Source organism: Diabrotica undecimpunctata, chromosome 8, assembly GCF_040954645.1.
Source record: "Diabrotica undecimpunctata isolate CICGRU chromosome 8, icDiaUnde3, whole genome shotgun sequence".
NCBI lineage: Eukaryota > Metazoa > Arthropoda > Insecta > Coleoptera > Chrysomelidae > Diabrotica > Diabrotica undecimpunctata.
Window position 1 is genome coordinate 142878357 of NC_092810.1, and position 27184 is coordinate 142905540.

The following is a 27184-nucleotide window of genomic DNA, read 5'->3' on the forward strand; positions in this document are numbered from 1 at the left end:
TATTACATTTTTAGATTTCTGATTAAATTGTTAAAGTCACATTGTCACAGTTTTAGATTTTAGGTAGATTATTCTCAAACATTGCATATCTCAAAAAGTAAGCCAGATACTACGTTGACTTTTCACCTATGGATATGACGCAAAAGATTTTTGTTTTTTTTATTATGACAGTTTTACCATATATTATTTATATATGAGATTTACATCAGACACCATTTTAAGTTTGATTGTTGGTTAAATTTTCTGGATTTTAATTGCAATAAGAATAAGAAAATTAATATTTACAAAACTTTTAGATACAAACCAAAGTATGTATATCAAATATGTATGTTACTCGTGCATTATCTATTTGAGAAAAGTACTGTAATATTTTTTTTTTTTTTTTTTTTTTTTTATTTCAACTTTAACGTGCTCGGCTACTATGGCCACTTACACAGGTACTATAACATGAATTTTCATTACACAAACATTAAGTGTTACATTAAGAATATGTTACAATAATACGGAATAATAATAATATGTTATACAATGTCTAAATTAAAATCTAATTATATTTTTTGATATAAGTGTTCATCTCTAAGGAATTGTAGCACAGCTTTTATTTGGTCAGGGTTGTTTAGGATACCTCGTACTTCACTTTTGAGTTTGTATTGTAATCTTCTGGCCAAATGTTGATGGCATTCAGTGAGAATATGTTTGATTGTCAAATATGATTGGCAGATTTGACAGGAGGGACGGATGCTAGAGGACATTAGGTAGCCGTGTGTGAGTTTTGAATGTCCTATCCGAAGTCGTCTTATCACAATGAGATCTCGTCTTGAGAGGGCTGAATAGTCAAATGTAGGCTGACTGGTTATTGACGGTTGTATTTCGTGCAAGATCGAACGGTTAGAGTTCCAATGCTGCTGCCAAAGGAGTCTGGTTCTTCTTTTAATATATGATTTTAGGTCCTTACAAATTTGAATTTTATCGGTGATTTCAGGTGATGCTGTAGCAAGTTTAGCATAGTGATCTGCAGTTTCATTGCCTTCTATACCAATATGTGATGGCAGCCAGATTATGGTAACTGTTATGTTTTGGGACAAGATAATTTGGTAAGAGTCTAGGATCTTTTGGACGATTGGATGATCAGTAAATATATTTTTGATAGAATAGATTGATGCTAAAGAATCTGTGCATATGGCAACCTGCTTATTAGGTGGAGATATATGGTTAAAAGCTTGCAATATACTAAATAATTCGCCAGTATGAACGCTGCTGATGGCTGGTATAAGTGATGACTTAATTAGTGAATGAGAGGTTGTAACAGAGCAGCCTACTCCTGTGTCATTTTTTGAGGCATCCGTGTATAATATTAGGTCGTATTTATTTGTATCTATAATGTCTTTAAATGCATTTATAATGATCTCTTTCGGATGTTTATTTTTATCGAAGTTGGTGAGCGAGGTGTTAAATTTGGGCGTGGACATGTACTGTAATATTAATAAGTGCGAATTGATGTAATGTTAAAGTTGATGTTCTATTAAAAACAACCTAAATCATTCCACATGCCATATTTTGTGTACGCGAAAATAATTTTTGGTGATATACCACTTAATTCTAGAGAACTTCGCTATTTTTCTTACTCGACACAATTTCCATGTTTCGTGAACGGTGGTACAGTGAAACACCCTGCATATTTAGAAGTTTTAATCTAAACACAAATGTATGTCAATATTAGATACTATTTTATTGGGAATAAGCCTCAATCGAAGGTTAAAATAAGTTTATTGACGTTTCAACTTCCACTTCAGAACGATTTCCGAAGTGGAAATTGAAACGTCAATAAACTTATTTTAACCTTCAATTGTGGCTTATTCCCAATAAAATAGTATCTACTTTAAAATGCCACAAGAAAATAGCTTCAGAACAATATATCTCAATATTGTTCTTTAAAGTTTGATAAAAAATACTCTACATTTCTCTATTAATATTTTTGGCATTCTTGAGAACTTACGTTACTTGGCGAAAGCAGAGACATATTACATGGATGATGTATGCTGGTTTTAATATGCTCTAAATTTTTTTTGCAATTATTTACCATCCATTGCTTATTAAATGGCCATTACGTGTCTCTTATATTATATGTTCTTCCCGACAAACGCATAGAATGCTACGTCACGGTCTTTACTTAATTAATTCGTTGCTTCAAATAAATTGTTATTGTTTTAAGTCCATCAATACTTGTGGCTGATTTTGAAATTTCGATGCACAAGGCCGTAATTGTCGTTTGGCCATCTGCGACGTGAATTGGGTGTTTATTTCACTTGACTCAAAGTTGCCCTCATTTATGAAAATGGCCGATTATATGGTAGAGAACTACAGAAGTAATGAGTCTCTTTTCCCCCTAACTGTTTGGGCATCCCAGTCGAGCCATATACATTTCACCACAAATCCATGCGAATCCTTTCAATCCTATTTTCCATCTGTTTTTACCATTCTTATTCCAATATTCTCACTTTTGTATCTACGCTTCTACAGTACTGAACAGTGGTACACATAAAACTGCAGAGTTTACCTGTACTTGTCCGTACACTCATTAAGTCATTAGTAAGGTTAAGCAGGCTGAAAACGTGTTACGTGAAAAGTTAGAAGAGCTGAGCAGGAACAAAATTTTCGATTACGAATTTGTGAAATTTGTGTCATACAGATATCATAAAACGATTTCCGATATAAACGGAAACAGCACATGCTCATAAATATTTTCATTATAAAGTTCACCATCGAAAACCTATGCAACTGAACGTTCTGATCTCAAAACCGCTTAGATTGGCAGATACGTCTAATAGGCCACACCGTAAGAAACCCGATATTAATATCTGTTTTAAAGCAATTTGCTTCAAATAATTGCTGAATTTAATAAATTAACACATAAACAAGAAGTGTAACAGGTAACAGGTAACAGGTAATCTTCCGTATTAGAAACCGGTGCCTTGGACAAAAAAGGCTCTAAAGTAATGAGTTCGTACACGTCCCAGATCGGCGGTTAATTGGCAAAAATTTAAAACGTCAATTTGGACGATATTGAGTTATATAGATCAATGAAACCTGCAAATTATTCTGATTCAAATTTTTTGTCGTTTGGTAATTTAAAAGAATCGACACTTTTCGGCGACCAAGCATCTAGAATTTTGTAGATTTAAGAATAACTTTCATTATCAAATAATTATCAGAAAAAAAACGGGTGTGGCAGTCCAGTGGGACTGCCGGTAGAAATTATACTTCTATACACGCGTTCGCCGTTACAAATTTATATGGGAGTCAATCTGCACAATCATTACATATTTAATGCTATAGGTAAGAGAGAGCAAAAAGAGAAAAAGAATTAGGTATATAGGTATATGGTGCATCGTTTGCTGTATATAAACATTTGACCTGTAATAGGAGTATAGTAAATGAAGGATTGTATCAATATTTAAATGAAAATATATATTTTTATTTTCATATATGTATAAAAGGAGTTAAATGCAAAAAAATTTTTTTACACATACTCTGCAGTAAAATTCATTGTTTATTTTTTTATTAATATAAAAATTACAATACAATGCACTGCAACATAATTCAATATAATAATACAATACAAATTAAAATGCAATATTCATTAGTATTTAAAACTGCCAATATACATTACTTACTTTACGAAGATAGAAATAAAAAACCAACAACTCGGATTATGATGTAAATTTTCATTTTATTTTAAAATTTAGGATTTTTGCGTATATTACATATATTTAATAATATTAACGTGAGGTTTTTAAATATTTCAAAAATAAAAAAGGAAATTCATATTGGGATTCGAACTCACGTACACCAGCGTATGAACCAAACACGTAAAGGATTTGCCAATTAGACATGGTACTAACTGATTTTAAAATTGACAGTTGTCTGTCATACGGTGATTATTTTGAAATACAAAAGCCTAAAATAATTATGAACATTTAATAAATAATACAAAACATATCACATAAATAATAATATTAATATAAATATTATATATATATATATATATATATATATATATATATATATATATATATATTATATATAATATAATATATTTATAATATTAAATATATATACAAAAGGAACATTTTTATTCTCGAGAGAGGAAGAGAGAGAAAATATATCTTCTGTCTCTCTCTTACTCATTATCTTACATATGTAATGGTTTCACAGATTCACTCCCGTGCAAATTTCCAACGCCGACCGTGCGTATAGAAGTATAACTTCAAAAATTTGTTTGTTTTCTTTATATAAAAAATGGGTCTTATAGACCCACTTATAATCATTACGTAATTCCTTTTGACTTATAGTAGTTAAGGGTTAAAAAAGATTTTTGGTTCATTAATATTTACTATTACAAATATTTTGAATTTTCAACCTACTTCAAAATCATTTTAATTAACCACGTATATGCATATCTTGAAGTTGATCACTTAAGATAAACTACTTTTTATTCAAATATTAAACATGTTAACGTATATTGATTGAAACGATCTGTTATTATGTTATTTATGTATAGTCTGCACGCCTTTAGGTGGGGATGTGCAAAAGGATATCTAAAAGAATACCTTTTTTATATAAATTTCTCATAGTATACAATGACGAAAGAATGAAATGTCGGTATACACTACTTTCGCTATTATATCATCAATCACATGAAATAAAGCAAAAATTTAGAACACCAGACAGTGCTGTGAGCAAATGTACAATTCTCTTTATCGCATTTACATACCAGTATGTAATCGGATTACATATCGGATTAACATTCTTGCAGTTAGTTAGTATTTTTGAGAAATCCGAATATATTTATTAAGAAGTTATATTGTCAGAATCCGTCTGAAGCAGCTTTTGAGAGTTTTTAAGGTTTCTGAGCAGTGACAAAAATATCCACCTTTACACTTCTTAGCGTCAAGGCCGATTACCTTTTTTATGAAAATAATTGTTGTGTATTTGTAAACTTGCTCATTACAGTCATCTCTTCCATTCGTACTGTGTTTACTCAACTGTGTATATCTATTTTACCCGGCAACCATATAGTAGCAACTGGCATTGGTATTAATATTATTATAATATACTTTTTCTTTCGACTATTGTAATTGTATTCTAACAAGATCAGAGAAGAACATCTAATAGAAAATAAAGAAAATAGGAAAAGTTTAATGAATGACAATATACTGCAACTCATGGAAGAAAGAAGAAAATCAAAGAATAACAAAAGAATGTACAAAAAGATTCAGAGACAAATAAGAACCGAAATACGAAAGGCCAAAGAAAATTGGTTAAAAACACAGTGTGAAGAGATAGAGTTGTTGGAGCAAAAACACGATACATTTAATATGCATAAAAAGGTAAAACAAGCAGCTGGTCTTCAAAAATTCAACACAGCTAGCAATCTGCAAGATCAACAAGGGAACATCATCACAGATAAAAATCAAGATGAACCAAATACATACAATAACTCTTTGATCATAATAGGTCCGAACAACCTCCGTCCTACATATATGTAATGACCACTTACCAATCACATCAGATGAAGTGGAAAAAGTAATATTACAACTAAAAGATGGCAAAGCTCCTGGGCCTGGCAATGCACATGCTGAACTCATAAAGCTACTTAACACCGACGGTACTCAACAACTAACAAAAATGTTCAATGACATATATTTAACCGGAGTAATACCAAGATCATGGTTGAATTCAACGTTTATTGCTCTACCAAAGAAAACAAAATACGTATCCTGCAATCATTTCCGGACCATCAGCTTAATGAGCCACATTTTAAAGTTGTTTCTAAAGATCATACATCAAAGGATAGGTATAGATTGTGCGAAGAAAAAATCAGCCGTACTCAGTTGGTTTACGGAACGCAGTGGGTACGAGAGAGGCTCTCTTTAGCACTTGTATGCTATTTCAACGATGTAGAGAAGCGAATTGCGATATTTATACATGCTTCATTGATTACCATAAAGCGTTCGATACAGTAAAACACGACAATCTAATGGAGATATTAACAGATACTGGAATAAACACCTGTGATCTAAGAATTATTATCAATCTTTACTGAAATTAAACATCGTCGATCCGTATAGAGAAGTCCGAAGGAATGTATACTATCACCCTTATTGTTTAATATATACTCTGAGGAAATCTTTCAAAAACTCTCCAGGAGTTAATGAATAGAATCACAGAAGTGAAATTTTCGAAATATGGCTTTATCGTCGAATCCTGAAGATATTCTATACCAATCACGTTACTAACCAGGACGTTTTATTCAGAATGCAAAAAGGAAAAAAGTTGCTAACCAGAATATAAACAGCCAAAATCGAATACTTCGGTCACATCATGAGGAACAGCGAAATATATGGGTTGCTGCAATTAATTCTAAAAGAAAAAGTAGAAGGAAAACGAGGACCAGAAAGGCGAAGGATTTCCTGGCTGAAAAATCTACGTACGTGGTTCAACACAATAATCACAAATATTTTAGAGCCGCAGTTTGCAAAATACAGATTGCCAGAAGATTCTAACAGTGTATAAGAATTCTAAATATCTCTTACATTTACTTAATTATAAACCAATTTCTTCGTATTCTTCGTAAGCACTAACATCTATCTCAACTTGGAAGGATCCTAAGACTGCTATACTTGCATCAACTTTGCTTAATTCTTTAGGCACATCTGAGTTTCTATTGCCAATGATGTTATTGATTGACATACTAAGACTAACATTACCATTAAGCCGTGTTCTACAAACAAAATCTCTTGATGCTAACCTGGCAACTAAAGCTGCTTCCAATACCATGTCGACTTTGAAAGATAGAAGATCTAAGTGCGAAGAAAATTTTAGCAAGACTGCTTTCTTTGTCATTGTTTTAGACAGTATTAATTTTTAATATTTTTTTGTCGAAGTAGTCGAATAATAAATAATTTATTTACCCACAGAAAAATCGCTGTCCGTTTCGCAGCAAAAATCGCTATCCCGCCTCTTCCCGCGAACCATATGCTATTTTAATTTTATAAACTACATTTCTTTTTTTGCACTTGTTGGACTTCATGGGGTTTTAGGTGTTAAAATTTGCTGATTTTTCGTTGCTAGACAAATAAAAATACTTTAATAACGATAAGTTTTGAATGTCTTTATGGCACTCAAAAGTGTGTAACAAGGGCCTTAAAACTCACCATTTTAGCATTAATTGTTAAAAATTTTCATCCAGGCCTCCTGGTATCCCTTCCAAAAAAGGTCATGCCCCCCCGAAAATCGGTCCTGGATCCGCCCTTGGGTAAGATGCCTGTAACAGAAACAATAACAACTTTGACGTTTCAGTAAACTATTATTGTTGGTGTTTATTGAAAGTCACAATGGAATTTTTATCTGAAAATAAACACGAATTGAGATTTTAATCTTCATAGGAAATGGTGATACGCATGTAAGTCAACAAAAAACATGTAATATCTTTAATAATTTGTGTCCTAACCGAAATCCCATAATAAGATCTACTCTGGGTAAGTTGATAAACAAGATTAATCGAACTAGTGCAGTAAAAGATTGATTCAAATCAGGCCGCAGCAAACTGCATCAATTGAAGACGAATCTTTAGATGTTTGTGTCATAGAAGATCCACACTTTTGTGCTTGACTAATATCCAGGGAACTTGACCGCAAAAACCGGTAATGAGAATTTTACGTAGTAATAAAGTCCATTTATACAAACTAAGGTTAGGTCGAGAGTTATTAGATGATAATTTTGATAGATGTAATAGACGTAAAGGGTGTGGCATAGTTATGGGAAAACATATCTGCATTCATGTTTTCATGCTAATTAGCAGATTTTGATTTTGAAGAAAATATCAAATCATGGATCACATTTATTTTACTACTATATTACTACGCTATCATGCTTTTAAACGGGGGTAGCGAGTAGACACTTTTCTGCACAAGATAACATATTGGCAGTTTCTATGATCGTCTAGAATCGTGAATTAGTCACAATCTTAAGAGATTTTAATGCAAAATCCTGAACCTAAGAGAACTTATTGGAAATTCAAGAGAATTTCAGGTACCTATGATAATATCTTTGTTGACTACCAGAAGGTATTCGATTGTATAAGCTGGATATATCTATATCTATAATAGAGATTGGTGCACAGATACGCCTGATGAAACTTATTAAAAGTCTGTACCTGTCCAATATGGCAACAGTACGACCCAGAAATTCCCACGCTAATTCAGAGCAGTGAGGGGTTAGACAAGGATGCGTTTTGTCACCTGATTTATTCAATATTTATGGTGAACATTTCATGAGGATGGCCTTAGAATAATGGGTCTATGGAGTAACGATAATGGTTATGTTTGCCAAAAAATTACAAAACATGCGATGAGACGCCTAACTAAAATTTGGAAAGACAAATCTATCTCCCAAAAAATCAGGATGAGATTGGTGAAAGCTCAATATTTCTGTATGGAGCCGAAACTTTGGTTCTTAACGCACAAAAACGCCAAAAAAATGATACCTTTGAGATGTGGTGTTAAAAAAGAATGCTGCGCATATCTTAGAAACGTTTCCATTCTTAACCAATCAAACCACTCAAAAAAGGGTGTCCACGATATACCTTCACCGAATTTTACAGTTCTTTGGTCACGTGGTTCGTAGAGGTGACGATAATTTAAAGAAATTAATTGTTTCTGGAATCTTCTGGGCAGAAGACCAAGAGACAATCACCAGCCAGATGGTCCGACCAAATTCAAAATTCAACGGGTCACTCAATCTGCGAAACGAAGAAGAGCACCTGAAGATGGAGACCAATGAAGGAAATTTGTTAGGAGTATTGGAGGAAATCACGATCCTCAGAAATTTAAAAACGACAAGATAGAGATAGATGATTTTAAAAGTATATAAGACTGAGATGTTTACTTGCTGGTGGAGACGTTTAAAAAAAAATTGATTACTGTTCTATAACTCGCAGTTTAAATTTTATTTTTGAGCTTTCTGAGGAGTGACACAAATATCTAATTTTGTACTTTTTGGCGTCAAAACTTATTTGGTTTATTTACCAAAAAAAAACATCGTAAATATTTATCAACAATCAAAAATGGGTAAAACAATTAAACAAGGAGCATTTAGTAGTTGAGTACCAAGGGCAGTGGAAAAGTCGAGACTAAAACTAGAAAAAGTGATAGCCCAAAAGTATATACCTACTAACAACTCGGCTAACCATAATTATTTATTGTAAATAATGTAATAAAAACGTATTCATTTGTTATATAGATTTTATATAGAGTTTAACATGGTAAAATCATACATGCATTGAAACACATCTAGATCCCAAGGATATTAAAATCAAAAATCAATACTACAATCAAACAGCGGTCGTAAAGGTGGAAGACACTGCTACAAACCAAGTAGAAATTCAAAGAGGAGTCATACAAGGATGTGTGCTGTCTCCACAATTATTTAATATGTACTCCCAACTAATATTTCAGGAGGCACTATGGGAAAGAACTGAAGGTGTAAGGATTGGAGGGGGCATCATTAATAAAATAAGATTTGCAGACGATACCGCAATCATGGCAGAAAATATAGAAGGTGTACAAATTCTTATAGAAATCATTAACAGAGAAAGCAAAAAGATGGGACTAACAATGAATATAGATAAAACCAAATACATAGTGATCTCGAAAAGCCCTGTTGACAACATACATCTGACACTGGAGAGTAAACAGTTAGATAGAGCCCACAAGTATAAATACTTCGGAGCAATTATAAACTTACAGTTAGATCAAGATGAGGAGATAAAGGTCAGAATTAAAATAGCTCGAAAAGGACTTATTAAATACAAGTCAATGTTTACAAATAAGAAATTGAGTATGGTTATCAGATTAAGGTTCATCGAATGTCATGTACGGTCACAACTATTATATGGGGTAGAAGCTTGGACTCTGAAAGCCCAATCCGTAACAAAATTAGAGGCATTCGAAATGTGGCTATATAGGTGTATTCTAAAAATTACTTGGACTGCAAAAGTCTCAAACGAAGAAGTGTTAAGACGAGTTGGACATGGCAGGAAGCTTATGAACACAATTAAAATAATAAAAACAGCGTATCTGGGCCACATACTTCGAAATGATAAATACTCTCTTCTGTACATCATCATGCAAGAAAGAAAGAGTAGAGTTAAGAAAAGGCGTGGGAAGAAAGAAGTAATCTTGGCTGAGGAATATCAGAGATTGGACTAACCTCTGGAGTGTTGAACAGATATTTCACGTCGCAAAAAATAGGGAAGCGTTTTAAGAAGTGATCGCCAACCTTCGTTAGAAAACGGCACAATAAGTTCCATGCAAGTTTTAGAGACAGAAAAAAACGAATTGAAAAAAATAATTCAAAAAATAGTGGGACTTGTATATAAGTTGGATACTTGTTTACAAGTCTACCTGATTCAAAAACAACCGATTTTTATCACTGAAGAGGGCAGAGTAATTTATAATCTCAGTTTAAGTTTACTTTGGAAAAGAGAGGCTATTTTTGGACTGGTAAACTAGATATGGTAAACATAATGATAAATATGGTAATATTAACATTTTGATGCAACTTTTATTTATTTATTTATTTATTGTAATTTGAATAGACTGCAACATTTTTATTTAATAAAACTGAATAAAATTGGTATCATGTTCTTATGTAATCATTGATTCATGCGAAATCTGACCTTATAATATTTGAAAAACACACAGACGATAGCCGGCTTTATATAATTAAATGTGTGTACATTATACCAATGATGAGATAAACTGATCGATAACACTTAGCAAGGGAACTGCCAATACAGTTTATCGTTATTTCACAATTGGTATCCGTAGATAATAGACATATATTTGTTACAGTTAAAATAAATTGATGTGATACAGAAAAGACGGCAAACTTTTAACCGGAACCAGAAGAAAAGTATGGCCCATGCACCTCCAGCAAGAAAGAGAAAGCACTCGCAAGATCATGACATTCATAAGTTTCAAGGAAAAGAATCCATATTAACATCACAAATCGAACTATACATTGAAGATGTCAAACCAAAGATTCCTGATGGTGGATGGGGATGGATGATAGTGTTGTCGGCTTTTGTGATAAACGGTATTTCGGAAGGCATTAGCTTTTCCTTTGGACTGCTCTATGTGGAGTTTTTGAACGCGTTCGATGCTTCGAAATCAGCGACGTCTTGGATTGGAAGTCTCTTTTTAGCTATGCCGTTATTAGCAGGTAAGCTATTTCTATATTTATAATCTTTATATATGGTCTATACATTTAAAATTTATATATTCTATAAAAAATAAACTGAAAATACTAAAAGATGTGATTAAAATGAGAGAAATTCGCATGTAAATATTACATCAATGAAGGTTAGTGATATGTATTTAACGTTTGGAGGAAATAGTGATCTCTTAACAATCTGAGTATAAATAAATGATTAAGACGGTTTTATTCACTGTATTTAGAGAATTTTGAATGTAAGTTTTATTATTCTTTGTTAGTTAAACTTAAAATCGCGTTCTAAACCAGATTTATTAGTTTTTTGTTTGGTTCATCGATCGTAAATAATTATAATTTTATCAACAATAAACAACAACCAGTATTATTTTTGGCTGGAGCAGAGAGGTACTATTTTTGTGTCACTGTGTAAAAAGAATTAATTGGTACGTCGTCGTCCGATGTCACTATAAAGAACGTCTCTTCAAAGAGCAAATCTTTTTCCTTAGCAGCCTCAGCAGAAGTTTTTTACTAAAGATCAAGCGATGATTTTCAGTGCTATAAATAACGCACGTCTTCAGGATTATTTTATTCCATTAGGTACTATAATTAATCCAAAAAGCATTTTATTTTCTTCTCGTTTATCCAATAACAGAATATGCATGTACCTAAATAGTAAATTCACGTGTTCTGTTGAAGAAGTACAAAAACTTAAACAATTTTCAACTTGTCTCTTCATATTGTAGAGAAAGTAGACTACATGGAGGTGTAGCTATCTATGGTTCTAAACATATTCAACTTGAGCCTGTTGATTTAAATAAATTTTGTGTTCCATTGAATGCTGAATTCTGTGGTGTTGAAATTAAAAATAATCGTTTTCTGATAATTGCACTTTATCGATCTTGTAATGGGGATATTACTGTTTTCAAAGCTAAATTATATGCTTTAATTGATTTCGCCTACAAAAATTATGAAAATATAATGATAGTTGGGGACATTAACATAAATATGGAAGTAAACACAGGGCATGTTTGTGAAATACGAAATTTCTTAACCAAGTACCTCTTAAAACATTTCATAAAAGAGCCCACAAGAGTTTCACTTACTTCGGGCTCTTGCCTTAATAATATATTTACTAATATTAATGAACTCAGTTTAAATACAGGTGTTTACGATCCTGTAATATCTGATCATTTAGGTATATTTGCAATTATAAGTAATTTAAAAAATGTATCAACAATTATAGAAATGACTAAAAAAAGATTAATTAATGAAAAAAAAATATTAACAACTTTGTGGAAAAAAATTTAAATCCAAAGATTGGATTGTGTTTGACGATATCCACAGTAATTCAACCAACATGACATAGTTGTTTATGAGTATGTGTGAATAATACAGCATTTGTTTTCCTTTAAAGAACGCGAATACCAGAAAACGTGCTATTCATTGGTTCAATCGCAAACCTCGAAATTTAAGAAAACGATTGTAAAGCAACTTATAGGAAAACACATACTACTGACAATTGGATTAAATATTGTCAAATGCGAAAGAAATGCAAGCAAGCAATTAAAACTGAAAAACGTACTGATTGTGCCAACGTAATAAACAAATCCACTAACAAAAGTAAGACAATATGGAGTATTGTTAAAAAAGAAACCTATAAGGAAAATACTACGTCCAATCTGAACTTAACACCAGAAGAGATTAACCAATACTTTACGAATATAGCAGATATTATATCGAAATCAATAGGAAACTCTGAGCATGGCATAAAATACTATCTTAGCAGGCTACATCGAAGGTCGAGTTCGTTCTTTATGGCCCCAATAATCGCATCTGATGTAAAAGAAAGCATACACGTATTAAAAAATTCCTCATGTGTTGACTACTATGGTTTCAACAATAAAATGATTAAGGCATCTCTAGATATAATTATTGAACCACTCACAATAATATTTAACGAATGTATTAACGAGGGTTACTGGCCTGATGTTTCAAAATATCAAAAGTAATTCCACTTCATAAAAAAGGAAATAAAAATGCTCCAGGCAATTACAGACCTATTACCATAGTACCAATAATAAGTAAAATTTTTGAAATCTTAATTAAAGATCAAATAACAAATTATTTGGCTAACAAATCAATTATATCTAGCTCTCAATTTGGTTTTAGAAAAAAATACTCAACAACTAAAGCTTTATTAGAAGTACCTAATTGTACCTAATTAAATACAATACAACATATTGTTCACGGTCTTGATGCAAGTGAACCTACTAATGGATTAATGTGTGACCTTACAAAAGCTTTTGATTGTGTGGATATTCAAACACTATTGATAAAATTGGACTACTATGGAATAAGGCGTACCATACACGACCTTTTAAATCATATCGTACAGGAAGAATAGAAATTGTTGCATTTAATAATCAAGAATTTAATATTCTATCAGTTTCAACGGGAGTACCAAGTTAAAAGGATCAGTTTTGACGCCTTTGCTATTCTTGATATATATAAATGATTTTCCACGTGCGTTGGAAAACCCCAACTGTGTTCTTATTATAGTAAAACTGATTACAATCAGGAAATATTAGAAAAATCTAAATCCTGGTTTAATTGTAACAAACTTAAATTAAACGAGCAGAAAACCCAGACAATAGTATTTAGTTCCGATAGATGGGTCAAATCATCTGAACCAGTAAAGTTACTGGGTGTTACTATGGATACAAGGTTGAACTACTCGCACCATATTGAAGTATTGTGTAAGAGGCTCGCTTCACAGATTTTTGCCATGCGCAGATTGGCTACTTCTGTGAGTCGAGATATTCTTAGGTCAGTTTATTTTGGAATGGTTTATAGTATCCTGACATATTGCATAATTCTTTGGGGAAACTCGTCCTATGCATATAAAATTTTCACTATTCAAAAAGCAGCAATCCGAATTATTGACAGAAGAATATCGCGCCAGCTGCAAATCCTTGTCTAAAAAGTATGGCATTCTTCCTTTACCTTCAATATATAATATTTGAAAGTTTGTTAACTGTTCATAATAATATACAAAATGTAAAAACGCATGCTGATCAACATCAGTACAATACAAGAAACAATAGTCGTATCATTATATCATATTCCAGATTGTGTCTTACACAACTTAATACAATAGATCATAATGTGTATAATAGTATACAGGAATTTGTTAGTTTGAGCTTCTAGTGTGCTCGTTTTTATGAAAACTATTTTACTCCTAACTGAATTGTTTTTTTATATATTTTATATTTCTATTTTTCACTGTATATGTTATATTATGTGTTCTTGGGTTATTTCTTAGTTATTTTCTATGTATACAAAAGTGACTTTTTTATATTGTGACATGACATGTAGTGTTTACTATGTAAAAATTGTCAATAAACGTATCTATAAATTAAGGAGAAATCTTACGAGCTAAAAGACTTATAACGCTCACAGAAAGACAAGTATTATCCAACGTCTGTCCAACAATTCCACATGATGTACTCATCCGGGAATTAAAAGAGATGGACTTAAATTTCGTTTCCCCTATAACGTTCTTAAAAATCGGTGCTAGTCTACCAAAGTATAACCACATATTGAGCTTTAGAAGACAACTATTTGTCAGCCTACATAATATTACTATCCCAGATTCTATTGAAATAAATTATGAAAACATCATCTAGAGAATGTTCATGTCTCAAGATAATCTGACATGTTTTACGTGTAAACAATTAGACCGTATTTCAAACAATTGTTCAAACATCATCAGTACACCATCAACCTCTCAGACCCAAAATTCAACTATACCGAATCCATATCGGTAGCCAATTACGTCAAGTTGGAATAGTTGATCCAAACATCACGCATATTCCAAAACCATCTTCAATTTCTTCTACTCCAGAAACTTTACAACCACTTACTAAAATGAAAGAAATTACAATTGCCGATGAGAACATTTCACATATATCACAAAATCAAAACCCAAAAGCCTAAAAAATTCAAACTCACATCACCAAATTGTGAAACCAAAATTTCCACTAATTGAATATACCCAAGACAGTCAATCACCTATAGAAATTGTTAAGGAATATTCATCCGATTTTCTGGATATAATAAATCTGTTAACAATATCTTTTCATTCTCATCCATACATATCAGACAAAACTACGAAACATCGTTTCTCCCGACTCAAAAGTCAAATTTGGTATAGCAATATCCTTATGTCTCTAATATACACATCATTCGAACCACCGCACCGGTTGAACTTTGTATCATCGGGAGTTCATTTACTTAATTGGCTAAATAATTATCAGCAGTATTATCTGGAACATATAACATAATTATAACATTGTTTATTATACGCAAACTACTCGTAGTTAAGTGAAAACTAAACAAACAGTGATCAATAAATATGTTTTTTAAAAATATATGTCATTGTACTGTTGGTAATAAAACAGTGTCACGAAATTGAAAAACTGAAAATAGATACGACACGTTTAAGATGTAGTGAAAGTAGCGGCTGATATCTTCAATAAGAGACAAACTGCACTGATACCATGATTAACATGGTAAAGTAATATTTGAAGTAGAGGACAAACTTAAACAATGGGAAAATTAGATTACGAACCTATTCGAAGACGATAGGAATATTTCAACTCCCGATGTTACTGACTGCAACGGACCCCTAATAACACGTTCTGAGGTAACACAAGCTATACAATCATCAAAAAATGGCATAGCGACAAGTCCTGATGAAATTCCAAGTATAAATGATAGCAATGTTTTAGGGGCTATAACTTCGTTTTTCTATACCATTTATACCAGCGGACACCTACCTGATAGTTGGTCCAATTCATTGTTCATAACTCTACCTAAGATTACAACAGCAAAAACTTGTATTGACACTAGAACCATCAGTTTGTTAAACCCTTTATTAAACTTTTTGCTAAAGGTAATACATGGCAGTATCTATAATAAATGCACAGTGTGGTTTCCGTAACGGGTTTGAAACGAGAGAGGCATTGTTTGGGAAAAAAGTACTCCAAAATTTTGAAAAAATATATTATATTTTTCAGGCCACCCCTAAAATTCAGACCACACGTAATGCAGGAATATTTATGACGTGTTGCGTTTGATCATATAGATGTAAGATGTTTGACAATATTTGAATTGTAAATATTTTTATTTTATGATTAAATTATAAACAATAAATTTTACTAAATACTACTATTACTACTGGACAATAAATATTACTTCGTAAACAATAAATGATATTGTTTACAAATAAATAAAGTTAATGAAATATACTCAGTTATTTATTTAACGTAAGATATTCTAATACACTCCAATTCAATTCCAAGTTATACAACAATTCAAAGAATTTCAATATAGTTTTACTGTGAATCTTCCTAAAAATAATTTATGATAATTTCTAACCATAAAATTATAACAAATGTTCAAACAATCCGCCATTTTATACTAAACAATATCCCAATCGATTGTAAAATTCTCGTCTAACATTAGCTAGAATTCGTGGCGTTATTTTTGCGCATTCTTCAATAATTCGCATTTTTAATACTTACTTCAATATCTGTAAAGTTTTGGAATAGATTTTAAATTTTAGGTGCCCCCAGATAAAATAATCGTTTGGAGCTAGATCTGCCGATCTCGGAGGCCACTTAATGTTACAGTTAGGTTCAATCAAACAATTATTAAAGCTCTTTTTAAGGAATTCCTTAACCTCCCAGTTATTGTGCGCAGGGCATCCATCTTTTTTTAATTTAAATTTTCCTCGAAGAAAAATGGTCCAATAATACCGTGCCTAATCCCTAACCAGACATTTATTTTTTGACGATATTGGGTATGGCTTCTCGTCGACCAAATCCTATAATTTTGAACATTTGGTTCTTTATTTAATGTAAATGTACATGTATCACTAAATAACACATTTTTTAAAAATTGTCTGTCTGCATTAGCCCTCTCTAAAATTTCATAACAAATTCCGCTCGTCTCTCAGCATCTCCTTCTCTTAGTTCTTGATGATATTCAAATTTATATGAACGGAATTTTTTCCTTGGGCCGTGGAATTAGGAATTTGAATATTAAACTGTGCAGTGGTCCGAGAATTTATTTTAGGATTTTCTATTACTGCTGTTAATACATTTATTTCATTTTGATTTTCTAAATTTCTTGATACCTACTTCAGCAATATTGTTTGTACAGGTACAATTAGAAATCACGGTTCCAGTATTTTCAAAATTTTGCAAAATACTTTGAATTCTTGAATGACTTGGAATTGGTCTATTGAAATATCTTACGCTAAATAAAGAACTGACACTTTTATTATTGCTACTTTCTCCCCAATTGAGTACATTTTTTAATTTTAACTTTATTGTTTTTTAAACAATACATCACAAAATAAAAAATTTGGCAATTCAAATATTGTCAAATATCAGAAACATCACTTTGACCAAAAGTAACATACACATTCTTGCACTGCATGTGGCCTGACTTTTAGGGATAGCCTCAAAAATGTATTATATTTTGACAAAATTTAGAATACGTTTAATTCTTAGAATAATTTTAAAATTTGTTTTCGATACAGATTTCAGTCCTCTACAAATAGATTCCCCTGACTTTTGGTGTAAAATAATTTTGGAAGCAGGAACTCAACAATTTAGAATTTCTCATTGAGTTTCCAGTAGCCTGTTTGACGATTCACCACCCTATATAGAAAAATGGCTGAGTTTGTAAAAATATCTTATAAAATCGTATGTAGCCCTACACTAAAATGAAAACTATTCATTCTAATTAGAAAATTGTGCATTTGGAACCTAAAAAAACTTGAAAATGGACAGTATTAAACAAAAGGAATGAAATATGTAAATTCTGGTTTGAAATCAAAGCACTAGCCAGAAATAGAGTTCGCTGGAGATAGTTCGTGGAAGCCCTATGTCCCTCTTAGGAATCTGTGGGACTATGTATGGACCATACTGTCTTCACTAAGGTGTGTGCTATGACTCTGCCTGCACTGCATGAAATTTTGAAAATCTAGGTTGAGAAAGTTTCAACCACTTCTTGAATTTTCATAGAACTATTGAGTTACAAATAAATTATTCAAATACTTTGTAAATTTTTGTTTGAGACAAATATCTGGCAAACATTTTAGATCTAACCATGTTTTTACTTTGTTATTCAAAAATGTACAAGAAGTTTAAAAAATATTAAATAGATGCCTCGGTTACGTAAGGAGTAAATAGGAGGTTAAATGTTTAATATTTTCTTGTCGATAAAAGATAGAAACACTCGGTACATAACGCATTCCCGAGAGGTAAAAAATTTAACACGAATAATATAATCAATTTTTAAAACACGTCAAAAATTATTGAAAAATAAGAATTGTCTGTATAATCAAAAAAAAATTATTTTGTTAAAGCAAATTGAATGAAAATATTTTGTTTCAGTGCTAGACAGAGGGACCTGAATATTTATTATTAAGTTATAATATATTGTGTGTATAATGTAGCATATAATACAATGTTATACTAATAATAATTAATCTCACGGATTTTAGTTTTTTTTTTTAATGAAAATTACGATGATTTGATAAAGCTGTATAATCGTGTTTCTTTTACAAAAGCTAAACGTGAACTCACTAAATATAATGCGAATACTGTCTTTTTGTGTTTTATTCACATCTATAAAACTAAAATATATACAAAACGGTCAGACCACACACACTCAGGTCACTGGTCCATCTTACAGGACTCTCGAGATGCCACATGTTGGGGTTTGAAAATAATATTACGGCTCGCCCACCAGAGCCGCAGCGTCAGGGGTTGGTTTGTTACAAAGTGTTAATAAGAGGTTTTTATGTTTTAGGTCCAATAGGTAGTGCAATGGTAGACAGATATGGGTGTATATCTATGACAGTACTGGGAAGCTTGATTTCAACCAGTGGATTTATTCTCAGCATGTTTGTAAATTCATTGACTATGTTGTATATAACCTTTGGAATTATAGGTGGAATAGGTAAAAAGCATTTTATTTATCAAATTTTTAATTAGTTATATATAATGTTACTAATTACTTTTATTATCGTTAGTTAAGCACAAAAAATCTCTGTCAAGATAAATATCTTTATCTAGCTGTGGACAATCTTTTTTTTATTATTTTACGGGAAGGAGGTGGTAAATCTTGTGAAGGCCGTTCCAGACCGTGTCCCGTTAAGGATGCTCTGGCGTGTGTTGGACTCGTGCGTGTGTGGAAAGGTCCATCGGCACGCAGTTTTCCCAGAGGAGTCGTGCTGACAGATGCACTGCCCTGTCTACCAACCAAAGCCCACCCCCTCAACCGTACTACTCATGCGGTAGGTCCTCTCCAGACCGGCGCATCACATGAATAGTCGGTCTTTTCTTTCCCTCTCTCTTTCACTTACCTTTGCTGCAGACTCCTCTCTAGTATTACCTTCTTTCTGACAATTTGAGATACTGCCTCTAGTATTGCCTTGTATTCAGTCTTTTCCCTCACTACTACCTGTATTGCTCTTACCCTACCTACCCTCCTGTGTAATTTATTTCTATCGTCATTGAAGTCTCTAATACACAGTGTTCGACCGTATTAGACGCTCCAGATTCTGCGCAGTTTTCTCCCGCTACCTTCCCTATTCTCTCTAGGTAGGCCCTAAACGAGCCGTGTCCTGTTAAGAACTGGGTGAAAAAGTAGTTATTGTCTCTGTCGCCGCATTTCATCCAGTCTGAAACATTTGGAATTAATACCCTCGTCCACGCCACCCTACGCTCGTTTGTCCATTCTTCCTGCCACACCATTATGCTGCTATTCCTATCTACTATTTTCTCCTCCTCATCTTTCCGTAGATTTTAGCCATGGGTGGATGGGTAACACCCATGCACTTACTTGTATGACCACCGTTGATGTTGTCCTATATGCACGTGCTACCCTCCCACGTACTTCTTATATTCTCCTTCACTCATTCCTCTCTCTAAGCAAGCGGTAATCTCCCCCTCCGTTTTTTTTTCTGCTTTCCATATCCTTTTATATATCTTCTATTTCTGCTTGTACACTCATGTCACCTTTCTCAACTCTTTCTGTATAGGAATCTTCTCCGTTTTTTCTTTGTAGTTTTTCATTTTCGTCTGTACCTTTGACATATTGTGCAGGGCCGTTATCGCAGTGTTAATTTCAACTTTGATTTTCACGTGCTCCTTTGCCATTTTGTAAAGTGCCTTCAATTTGTTATAGACCTCTTTCACCGCCTTTTTTATCGTACCTAGTTCTTCGCTTTCTCTCCTCTCTTCTACGCTCTTAGCCTCCCCTGAGTCGTCCGTATTCTTTCTCTTTTCCTCCTCGGTCCCTGACTTTTTGTTGATTCTCCCATTCTCTCGTTTAGAAAACACAAATTTGGGCTAAATCCTGCATTTGATTTCCTATTTATATTCTCATAAAAAATTGTATTCATGCTATTTTTCCATTACATGTTTCACTGTGTTCATGTAACCAATCTGCTGTAGTCAATCTGCTTTCATATCGATTGTGGTCTTCTAGCTCTAGGTTACATTCTCTATAATGACCCTTTTTAAAAGGTCTAATCACTTGAAATACTTAGACGGTGACTTTTCTTCACTTAATGCAAAGAACCGCAATTTGTCAGGCTGTCATACTGACATGCTCTTCTGTTTTTATGTCTTTGATTATTAGGTCTGCCGTGAAATATGTTTAGTCTAGAGGATATTCTAATACAAGGAAGAATACAGGGTAGAAGGAGTCGCGGAAGAAGACGCATCTCCTGGTTAAACAATTTGAGAGCTTGGTTTGACTGCACTTCTGCTGACCTCTTTAGAGCAGCGAAAGTGCGAATTGCGATGCTGGTTGCCAACCTTCTTAGAGGAGATGGCACATGAAGAAGAAGAATATTCTGATAATACTTATAATAGGAGATGAAAAACTAGAATGGACGTGAAAATCTAACACATATGAGATAATCGGCATAAGTACGACAGTTCTTTGATTGTTTCCTTTCTTGGAAGGTTTGATTTTTTTCACACTGAATGCCATTTTGCTTTTTTTGCTTTATTTATAACATTTAAATACTAAATAAATATTCAAACAAATAATTTAAAAACACTTGGATATATTTGAACTACATAATATATAAAAATCGAAGTGAAAGTTATCATTTTGTATTTCAAAACTGTTTCATGGAACTAGGAAAATTTTACAATTTAACACTATTTGACTCTATTTGATGTATACCGAAAGAAAAACTCAAAAATACGTTGATTTTGGTTATAAGTTAGTCCTCATACTCAGGAATAGTAGTTTACAAAATTACAAACATGTTCGTATACAAATCGTAATATAATTGACGAAATGTTTCAAAAAAAAAAATTATATTTGTTGTTTCCTTGACAGTTTAGGCCAAAAAGAAAAAAACATTTCGTAAAAACTTTTGGGAAAACTTCTTATAAACTTAATATTATCATCAACTAAAAACAAGATTTAAAAACAAATTGAATTCCTTAAAAGCACAGACTATAATATCTTTCAGGTCGAGCCCTTACATTTGTTACCGCAGTAGTTTCGATTGCGTTTTGGTTCGAAAAGAAAAGAACGATAGCGCTAGGTCTCGCAGCTAGTGGTACAGGTGTAGGTACCATTGCATTTGCACCTTTAACCTCGCTCTTCATTACTGAGTATGGATGGAGGGGAACCGTTTTGCTTCTAGGTGGAGCATTTTTGAATATGTGCGTATGTGGAGTCATGATGCGAGATCCAAAGTGGATACAGGACGAGTAAGTTGTAGTAATTAATTTTACTTATATCTTTAAGATGTGTTACATCTTCAATGTTATAATTATAGTATTAGAGTTATAGTGTATTTAAATGATTGTAGCATATATTATCGTCGAAGTACAATCTTGCTCGAAATAGCGGCGTTTGCTATTTGTTAGCATAGTATTGACAATTATTACAAAATATAATAAATAGGAAAGTACGCATACTTCCGAAAGAGTCAATAGATGATGCAGGGACGTATTCCCAAATCCACTGGGTTGGATGCAGTTGAAGATCACACTTCTTAAAAAGTTGATGGGTTAGTGTATCATTAATAATCTATTGATTATTTTTTACTTATTTTTTGTTAAATTTTTTATTCTTTAATAACTTTTTAACGAAATATAGGAAGTAATCATACTTTATGATTGCTTGCCACCTATGTTTAGTAGTATTGCGTTGAAAATAAATTTGAATACATCATCACGCAACCTCTTCTGTCCACTACTGGACATAGGTCTCTCCAATTTTTTGCCACTCTTTACGGTTCTGTGCGTCTTGTTGCCATTTCTAGGATATTCGTTTAATGTCGTCCATCCAGCGTGTTGGTGGCCGTCCTCTGTTGCGTTTGTCTTCTTTTGGGCGCCAGTCAATTAGTTTTCTGGTCCTTTATTCTCGCCATGTGATCTGCCCAATTCCATTTCAGCTTGGCTATACGTTTGGCGACATCAGTGACACCTGTTCTTTTCGTTATATGCATAATATTCACAAAATAAGTCACATACACGTCTATATAAAAAGTAGATAAAACACTAGAACAAAATGAATTTATAAAGTTAAAACAGTAAGACAATCAGTGGCGGCTGGTGACAATTAGGCTCAGGAGGACACTGATTTGAGAATACAAACAAAATAAGTAGATAGGTGCTTACCAAGAGCCTAAACTCAATTATTCTATCCTTATCGGAGATGAAGAACTTTCAGAAGATTCCTGAAATATATTTTTTTCACTTCATAAGTTAATTATTTAATCATAGTTACATCAAACTATTAGTTCAAACAATCTTCAAACCAGAATGACTATTTGAAAACGGTCGACAAATCTACAAGAACGTCTGATCAAACAGTTGGAGTTTGAAATTAAACGTGCACGAACAAAATTATTTTACTGCGCAAACTAGTGCGTTGTTAAACCGTTTCCAACTACTGCAGAAACAAACCGAATATTGTCACAAATTTCTGTTACAGATATATTCAAATTCAACAGATTTCGTACTCTTTTTTTCCATCCCCTTGATTCTTGCATATTTTCCGTTATAGAGTCCGTATTTTGACATAGTCCGTTAATGTGGCACTATTTTGCAAAAGAAATCCAACCAGTACTGGATTATTATAAGATCATTAAACCATTTGACGAAACCGGCGCCTTCATCTGTGGTCTAGGTATTATATATATATATATATATATATATATATATATATATATATATATATATATATATATATATATATATATATATATATATATATATATATATATATATATATATATATATATATTACACAATATTTTCCAAATATTCCAGAATGCTGTCTCGATTTTCAAATACAGTCAGTATCGCTCTACACTGAAAATTCCATCGTGCTTGCGATGAGTTTCAATTTATTTATTAATCACTTGTTTTGACGCTGTTTTAAGAGAATTATAAAAAATTCCGACTATTTTACCAAGAAATATACTGACAATAGAAGTTCTTGACATCGAATTTTGCAATAGTTTGTTAAATTGGTGCTCGTAAAAATATATATAATGTACATTTTTACTAGTAACAAATTAATTCTTACAGGGCCCGTGTGAAGAAGGCTAAAAAAGCTGCAGATAAACGAAAAGCAAAGATAAAACGAGAAAATACGCAGCTCGTTTTGCAAAGGATTAATACAACATTAGATCTCAGCGAAAAGACTCATTTTAGATCTGTAGTGGACCTTCCAACATTCGTCAAAGAAAATGAAAAAGCAAGTAGCAGTTGATTTTAGTTTTTCTATGTAGTTTTCATTATTTAGAAAATTATTTAATGATAGTAAATCATATAGTATTTAAGTATATATATATATATATATATATATATATATATATATATATATATATATATATATATATATATATATATAGAGACAATTTACAACTACATAAACCAATTTTCATAAATAATATCGCTTAAGTAATTTCCGATATATAAATGTAAGCTTTATATAATATATTGATTTGGCTTTAAAATCCTAAAAAATACTCTTCTTTATTTTTAGGTACCTCTGGAAGTCCTTAATAGGTTAAGTGAAAATAAACAAATGTACAAAATAATACTGGAAAACTATCCAAACATGGTGCCATCGAAGAGCGCCTCTAATCAAGACCTACATTTACACGAAAATGAATACACGAGTAAGGCTAGGGTTCCTGTAAAATTTTCGTTACAAGTTCAGGAAACTGATGACGAACAGCCAGAGGACGCTAAAGTTGAAAATGGTAAAATCGAAAATCATACGAGTCCGTTATTGTATACAATTCCTGAAGCAATTGAAGAGCCAGAACCTCATAGTTATTTACAAATAATGACAATGTCTAGTCCTGATGTATTTAACGCTTGCAGAAGTACCAAAAGATCTGTTAATAAAGAAGTCCCTCAAAAAGTAAAAAAGGTTGGTATAATATTGTTTTTTTTTTTGGGAATACTTTCTTTAAATACAGTGTTTTTGCAAAATAAATATTTAAGACAATTTGTTGATAAATTTGATTTAGGGGATGATATTAAAAAATATTGATTCTTACTCACAACCATTTGACAAATTTCACCTTGTCTCTGAAGGGCGCAAAAGACGACAACCGTGCTATGTACACTCCTTGTAGAAGATTCAGTTTAGCAAATGTAATAAGTATGATGAATATTTTGATTACATATTTTTATTACAGATTTACATATTTGAAAAATATTTTGGTTTAGCATTTTTGGTACCTATGTTTTTATAATGCATGTGTTGTATGCTTCAAATATGTACATTTTGATTATACTATTTGATGAATTCTGCAATTTTTAATTTATATGAAACAATAACGAGTAAATATTTGTCTGTTTCGAGATTAATTGCAAACATCTGATACAATCTGGCAACTGTTGATCTAACGATTACCAAATCTATCCCCTAATCTATCAAAGGGCAATTGTCAAAAAAAAATTCGAATAATTAATTGCAATAATTAATCTCCAAAGAAACAAATATTTACTCATTCTTGTTATATACAAATCAATGCTGTATCTTTTTATATTTGAAGCATACAGCATCTACATTATAAAAACATGCCAACACTGCTAAACCGAAATTTTTTGTTTCATGTTTGACATTTGCGGCTATAATCAGCTTGTACTTTCGGTAAACTCAACGGAATTCGAATTCTATAATAGTTTTTTATTTACATCTTTTGATACAAAGTGAAATGAATTGATAACTGTTTTCAAATTATTGCAAAAAGCTTTGAGAAGACGTGAAAAGAAACATGGCATCTTCATCCTGTACTACAAAATATGAAAAACCAGCAGCGTTTGCCATGAAAACCATAGTTTGTCAAAGATGTACACGTATATTCAAAAGGACTGTAGTGGATTTTATAAAGGATCCAGAGGCAATGGTCAAATGGCTTCAAATCAAGGAAATTACACATATATGGGAGTCATTATATAGAAAAACGTAGTGAGACCACAAGCTCATGGTTGGTAAAATTAAAATAGGTATTTTGGTAATATTAGAGTACTAAATAAAGCTAAGTAAAAAAACGGACAAGGATTTAATTCACAAAATTACAGAGTTTTCTTTAATTTTTAAATTTAATCGTAAATAAGAGAGTCTAAACATAATGATGCAACTTCGAAATACAAAAATTCTGCGCACGAGCACCGAATATTTCAATTTGATTCTGACTATTGTCAGACCACTGCACTACGATCATTGCACTACAACACTGGTTTGCCAACTACCCCTGCTAGCAATTATAGCGGTAGTTGGTTGAAATTCAAAGTTTTAAAATGAATATTAGGATATCACGCTTTTTCATCATTATCATAAGTGGCTCGACAATCCGTTGTGGATCTTGGCCTGCTCACAAAGAAGTCGCCACTCTTGTCGATTCCTGGTAACTTCCCTCCATCTTCTGACCCTTAGAATCTGTAGGTCTTCTTCCACATCATCAATCCTTCTGCTTCTTGTGCCCTCTGGTTTTGAAAATGTTAATCTCTTCGTGTATTCGTGATCTGACATCCTAACAATGTGTCCAGCCCATCTAAGTCTCTGCACTTTAACGAATTTCACAATATCTGGATCGGTGTATAACTGATATAGTTCAAAGTTCTATCTTCGACCTTTTATTTACGACCGCAAAAATCTTTCTAAGAATTTTTCTCTCAAAAATACCAAAAAGTCTTTCATCATTTTGAGATAAGGTCCACGTTTCAGCCCCATATATCAAAACCGGTCTTATTAAGATCTTGTACACATTAAGCTTTACTGCACGTTTTATATTTTTATTTTTTAAATGTTTCTGGAGACCGTAAACAGTTCTGTTTGCTATTGCTATGCGCCTTTTTATTTCGTCGCTTGTCGTGTTTGTTGCGTTTACTAGAGATCCAAGATATGTGAATTCTTTGACTTGTTCAAAGGTATGGTTGATAATTTGAATTCTCTGTTGGATATTTCGGGGGTTTTTAGAAACCAACATATATTTGGTTTTTTCCTCGTTTACTAGTCCTAATTCACTTGCCACGTCCGCAAGCCTTATAAAACACCGCGCCATGTTTCTCATACTTCTGCCCATTATGACTATATCGTCAGCGAATGCGAGAATTTGCATCGATCTATTAAAAATAGTTGCATTCATTCTAATATTTAATTGTCTGATTGCCTTTTCCAAGGCAATATTAAAGAGGAGACACGCCAGCGCGTCCCCCTGTCTTAGATCATTATTAATGTCAAAGAACGTAGAGTTTTCTCCTTCAATTCTAACGCATGAGCTTACGTTTTGAATTGTTAGTTGGGTCAACTTAACAGGTGAGATCCCAAA

At 32.4% G+C, this 27184-nt stretch overlaps 1 protein-coding gene across 7 annotated transcripts in view; it reads left to right on the forward strand.

The window, feature by feature from the left end:
• Positions 1 to 27184, forward strand: part of LOC140448153 (monocarboxylate transporter 12-like) — a 99117-nt gene that overhangs the window by 60250 nt on the left and 11683 nt on the right. For 6 of the 7 annotated variants that reach the window (XM_072541253.1, XM_072541247.1, XM_072541248.1 and 3 more), the window contains exons 2-6: positions 10917 to 11286; positions 19162 to 19311; positions 21848 to 22091; positions 23922 to 24090; positions 24382 to 24774. In XM_072541253.1, the coding sequence (XP_072397354.1) occupies positions 10980 to 11286; positions 19162 to 19311; positions 21848 to 22091; positions 23922 to 24090; positions 24382 to 24774 (1263 nt within the window). In that variant the 5' untranslated portion in view covers positions 10917 to 10979. Of the gene's footprint in view, positions 1 to 7687; positions 7707 to 10916; positions 11287 to 19161; positions 19312 to 21847; positions 22092 to 23921; positions 24091 to 24381; positions 24775 to 27184 lie in introns of those variants that run through there. The other variant, XM_072541252.1, reaches the window with a different exon arrangement.